Below are 5,559 nucleotides of genomic sequence, written 5' to 3' on the forward strand. Positions count from 1 at the left end.
GATGGCCAGCTTCAGGGATTTTAATGGTGTCTGTTACATCATGTTGCACAAGAACAAGCCTGTTGTTTTCACTTCAGCCTGCTTTAAGAGAGGCATGTGTAATGCTTTCAGGAATGAGGCAGGAGCAGGAATGGTTCTGTGGACGGGACTATTTAATGATTAAGAGCTGGTTCCACGCAGATTCCCACGAGAGAGCTGCATGACTCTGCCTTTCCCAGCAGCTGAGTGAAGCCCTGCTTCCTTCTCTCCCTGAACCTACAGTACACGTTGCAACACACCCCGCTCCTGTGAAGCAATAATCCTCAGCTGCAACAGTTTTTATTGAAACACAGATTCTCCAAAAGTTCCCGAACCTCTCCTCACAACTCCTTCCCCTACCCTCAGCTCACCCCCACAATTCCTACTTTTATGGTAGAAACAGTGAGCTAATTTCTCTCAATTCCACCAGAGCATCAAAACACTGGCAGAGAAAAGCAATAAATCAAAGAGCAAAGACAACCTAGAAAAATATTTGTGCTAGAACACATTTTAAGGATACAAGTGATTCATGCAGAAGAAGGGCACAAGGCATGATTAGAAATAAATTTGAATTGAAAAATACTCAGCCAAAAAGCCTGAATTAAGAACATGCTGAGCGCCAGAGAGAGCTCGGAGACACAGTCTGTTATTAAGCTTTCTGCATTAAACAATTAAATGAAGCAATTAGATTTCAGAAAGGAGATAATTATTTTAGGAATGAAACAAAGGCTGGAGGAAATGCAGCTGCCTGAGTGTGGAGAATGGAGAAAAGGAAACCAAAGCATTGTATTTGAAATGTTCACAACAACCAATTTGTGTAAAAGGATTTTTAATTAATAGTCTACAAAACTTCTTTTAACCCAGTAATGAAAATAATGCAATTTAAAAAAAGATAATCACCTCAATATGTGATTATAATTGATATCTTCAAAAATCATAGGCAACAGCAAGCAAGTGCTGAAAGGGACTGAGAAGTGACACGGAAAAACAATCCTCCAGGATGAGAATTCTCACGAGATGGCACTTTTAACTCTCCACATGTTTTGATGTGCTGTTGTCTCAAGGCTGTGAGGAAAGATTGCTCTCACGAGACCAAAAGGAAAAAGGTTTGAGTAATTCCTCACAGGCAGATCCTCTTGCAGGGCATCCTAAAGGATTTGATAAAATGGGCAATTAAGTTATTTGTCTTACTCACTCACAGCTTTAAGTGCAGGCTGACACTCCACAGAGCACTCTGTCAATTCGTTCTGAGCACGTCCTCTAAAAGCCTGACCAAGCTTAGACTAAACCAGAAGCCAGGCTTTTAATTAATTATAAAACAAATATAATATCCTTAGCACAGCATGGCTAGCAGAGGAGTAGAGAAGGAAGCCTACCCACAGGCAGCCTGTCTCCCAGGCACGCTGGGACTCGAGTTTGGGCTCCTGAGGGAATCCTTCTTTCCTTACACCTCCCTGAGTGACAGCATTCAAATGCTGCTGCTGCTGGCAAACTGCAGCCTGTTTAGCACTTCTGAGAAGCTCAATGACAAAACACTCTGCTTTTTGTCTTTAATGTCCCAAGAAGGGCACAGGTAACACAATGCCTGTTTAGCACCCCTCCTTGCTTTCAGTGTGTCCTTAATATCCACTTTCTCCCAGCCAGAGATCTTAACTGCAGACAGCAATCCCATCAAACAAGAAAAAACCCCATTCCATTTATTTTGGTTTTTAAAAGAATTATTTTAAATTAAATGTACACAGAACTATACAATATAAAATTTTAATCCAAGTTATAAAAAATATGCATATGAGTTCAAGGTGTTTAATTTGAAAATAAAAGATTGTCAACTGGATCAGAAAACATTCCTTTACAAATTGTTCCCTTTATCCCTCCTCCCAATAAAAAGATTTTGTTCCCTTTGTTTCAGTTGATTTTGCTTTTGCATAAATAACATTTTAATATCTCATAAAAATAATCTTAATTGGCCCTAAGGCATGGCACAGATCGATGCAGTTTAGGTCACTGCTTTCAGACACAGTAAAAGGATGTATAAAATCCTTAGAGAAACAAGAGGTTTTTACCTCCTGAAGCAGAATATTTCTTGTAGCTCATGAGTGCTTGGCTACAACCAACATTTTATTGTCCTAAAATATCCTGGCTGTATGCAGTGGGCAGTATACTCTTCCTATTCCACATAAATCTCCTCAGTGAAGCAGAAGACTTATTAAAAGTGGATGAGAAAAGCACTTCAGCAGAGATTGGACTTGGAGCTGTTGCAGAGCTGTTTGAGCACTCCCACTCCTCAGCTCCCAGGGATTGCTCAGAGGGAGGAAGGAAGAGCTGGTGGAGCAATCCTTTTCTTTAGACACTGCAGAATGGATACTTCTGATGTCTATGAAACAAAAATCTCCAAAACACCTGAGCTTGTCATTCAGCTGAAGCTCAGCATCTCCTCCTGGGAGCCTGGAATTGACAATTGATACAAGTAAAGGGAATAAGAACTCAGAGAACTCTGCCTGCCCAAAAGGCAGACAAGTGGCAACTCCTTTGCTTGGATACAACCAGTAATACTAAATATACCAAACTGGAAAGATACTGCAAATCAGCACACAATGGTTTGGGCAGGGGGGACCTAAAAGATCATCCAGTTCCAACCAATGACTCCTTCCACCAGGTTGCTCCAAGTCCCATCCAGCCTGGCCTTGAGAACTTCTAGGAATGTGGAAAAGAATCATTGAAGGGGAAAAACCTCTGACTGAAATGATTTTTCTATCATGCAAACTTACAGCAGTTTCCACTAACTACAATAAAGTATTCAAGCCTCAGTGTTTGAGCAAGAGGCACCACATGCAATGAAAACTTGAAAATTATCAGTGTCACAATGTTTCTTCAGAGCAGTGGCAAGTTATGTGCTAACACCCGCTCTTCACAGCAATGGCACCACATAAAAACAGCTTGGAAAGAGCTGAAGTCCCACAGGTGCAGCAGCAATAAAACCTCTTCCAGTGTCTAGCCAGGCACTTGGGAGATATTTGTAGAAACACAGAATCCTACAGCTGTTCAAGCAGTAATGATTTCATGGGATTCTTCCCCCTGAGGCCTCTACAGCCCTGCATGTCCTAGACTGTGCAACTGTGCAATTTCTGCAGCCGTAGGTGAGGTGTGAAGGCCACTGACTGAAGGTTGTCCCAGATGAAAGCTGAGGACTGCATCTGACACAGGCTCACGAATCCTGCTCCTCTGTGAGTGGCTCACCCCTTCCAGCACACACGAGCAGCCTCTGTGACACAGGCCACGGAAGGATGCCCGGCACGGAGCCCCAAAGGAAAGAGGCTGCTGTAAACATCTGTGTGACACACTCTCTTGGATAGTTTCAGGAGAACTTCGGGATGCTGAAGGCACTTGGTGCAGACATTTGACTTCAAATCCAGGCACGTTTTTTTCCAAGAAAGCCACCACAATATTTAATGTCCCTCTTGCACTGCAGTCTGAGGTTACAGTTGTCTTAATATACTTTCACGGAGAGCACATCTATTTGACAAATTACCTAAGATACTATTTTTTGCTACTCCAAAAGAAAAGCCAGCACCAGCTGAAAACTTTACTCCTTCTCCCTTTCACACTGTATTTATAACAGGCCATAAAAAAAAAAAAAACCATGAAATTTTTAATTCCAGTTGTCTCAGATGTGTCCCATGGATGTATTTCCAGTGGAGATGCATGTGAAAAGTTCCCGCAGCAAAGCAAATCTTTTCAGGTGAGTGGCAGAACAAAAGCGTGACAATTTCTTCTATTAAAATATCTTGAAATAAGCATCAAACTACAGAGTGCTCTCTGATAGGAATCTGTTTCCATGTCAATTTTCAGCTGAGCACAAATTAACTTATTAAGGCACATAAATAAATGGCATGATAAGCAGCCAGTGATAATTATTTTGGTCCAGAAGAAAAGAAGGCACTCTGACTTTTTTCATTCATAGTTTTACACTGTTTTCAGTTGGTTCCAGTGCTCACCTGTGAGATCTTCTCTTCAACCCTGTCTGCCACCAATTTCAGGTTGCAGTTCTGGAGGGCTTTTATTAAGTCAGCCACTTTTGCATCCTTCCCCTTCCACTTCTGCCACTCCCGTAGTGCCTGAAAAACCTCTTCCTCCAAATCAAATCGATAGGCTGCCTCTACCTTATCCAGCTTCACCTCTGGCAGCCCAAGTTCTCGCATCAGCTTCTTCCATTCTCTCCCAACATTGGCGCAGATGACATCAAAAGCTGCCTTCAGGAGACCTGAAACAGAAACAGATCAAGCTAGCCATGCATTTACTAAGGAACTCAAGAAAACGTTTAGAAGTTGTTGGTTTTATTTCAGCAAAATGCCACTACTCCTGTTGCACTGCCCATACTGAGAGTTCTACAGAAGCCACCGGACAGACTTGGAATCCCAAAAGATAAAAGAAAAGTAAGATAAAAAGTGGTGGGGGGGGTGGGGTGGTGGGGGGAAATTTCACCCCGGAAGACGTTTGTGTACACATTTACTGGGATTGCTGGGGAGCGATATATGGGGGGGGGATATAACTATATTAAAAAACCTCTATATAACAATCCACCTACGTTTTTCATGCTCATCTGGCTGATCATCGTCAGGGGCACGAAGTTCTCCCTGCTCGAACTGCACCACTAGTGACAGCAAATCGCCCCTACTGATGTGCTGCAGCAGCTCTTTCAGGAATCCCAGATTGTTGTGCGCGACCACCTGCTGCTCCATCAGGATGCTGAAGAGCTCCAGGCCGCTTCGCACCGTCTCAAGCTTTCGCTTCCTAATTTTGTCGCGGCAGAGGAACTTCATGGCCTCGAGCTCCGCGGCCGTCATGCCCGAGGAGATGGAATGCTGCAGGCTCAGGAAACGATCCACGGCGCGGGGGCCCGCGCCCGGCACAGGCCGCGCGTGGGCGATTTCGGCGTCATGTCCCAACCCTCCGGAGACGAAATCCATTCCTGTTTGCGCAGAGTGACTTCCCGGGAACACGGAGGGACACCGCACAGAGACACCGGCACGATTCCGGGACGATAGCGACCCGACCCGCCCGGAACTCACGTGACACCGCGGCTTTCCCGCGCCGCGCCTGCCCGCCCCAAGATGGCGGCTGCGCCGCCGCCCCTGAGGGGAGGGGTTGTTCTGTCGCCGCCGCCGCCGCCGCCGCCGCCTAACCAGGGCTTGGGGACTCTCTGCCCCGAACCTCTCCCGAGACGAACCGGCTTCTTTGGTGCTGCTGAATGCAGAGCGTGTGCTGGAGCTGAGCTCGGCGCGGCCGGTGTCCTGCTTCAGGAGAAGCCCCGGTGCCTCAGCGCCTCAGCCGTGGCCAGGTCACAGAATCACAGAATCACAGAATCACTTTGCTTGGGAAAGACCTCGGAGCTTGTCGAGTCCAATCTGTGACCGGACACCTCCACATCAACCAGAGCATGGCGCTGAGAGCCACATCCAGGCTTTTGTTAAACACTTCCAGGAGCACTGACTCCACCGCCTCTCTGGGCAGGCCATTCCAATGGCTGATCACCCTTTCTGC

The 5,559-nt window shown here is 45.6% G+C and overlaps 1 protein-coding gene across 1 annotated transcript; it reads right to left on the bottom strand.

Annotated features, from left to right (window-relative positions):
• Positions 1-873: 873 nt before the first annotated feature.
• FADD (Fas associated via death domain) lies at positions 874-5,084 on the bottom strand. The gene is made up of 2 exons (XM_041459203.1): positions 4,604-5,084; positions 874-4,279 (listed from the first exon to the last, which is right to left on the bottom strand). Exons 1-2 carry the CDS (start codon positions 4,983-4,985, stop codon positions 3,993-3,995), a joined length of 669 nt encoding a protein of 222 aa, XP_041315137.1. The 5' UTR covers positions 4,986-5,084; the 3' UTR covers positions 874-3,992.
• Positions 5,085-5,559: the final 475 nt, after the last annotated feature.

Source organism: Pyrgilauda ruficollis, unplaced genomic scaffold (assembly GCF_017590135.1).
Source record: "Pyrgilauda ruficollis isolate IOZ18807 unplaced genomic scaffold, ASM1759013v1 scaffold132, whole genome shotgun sequence".
NCBI classification, from domain to species: Eukaryota; Metazoa; Chordata; class Aves; order Passeriformes; family Passeridae; genus Pyrgilauda; species Pyrgilauda ruficollis.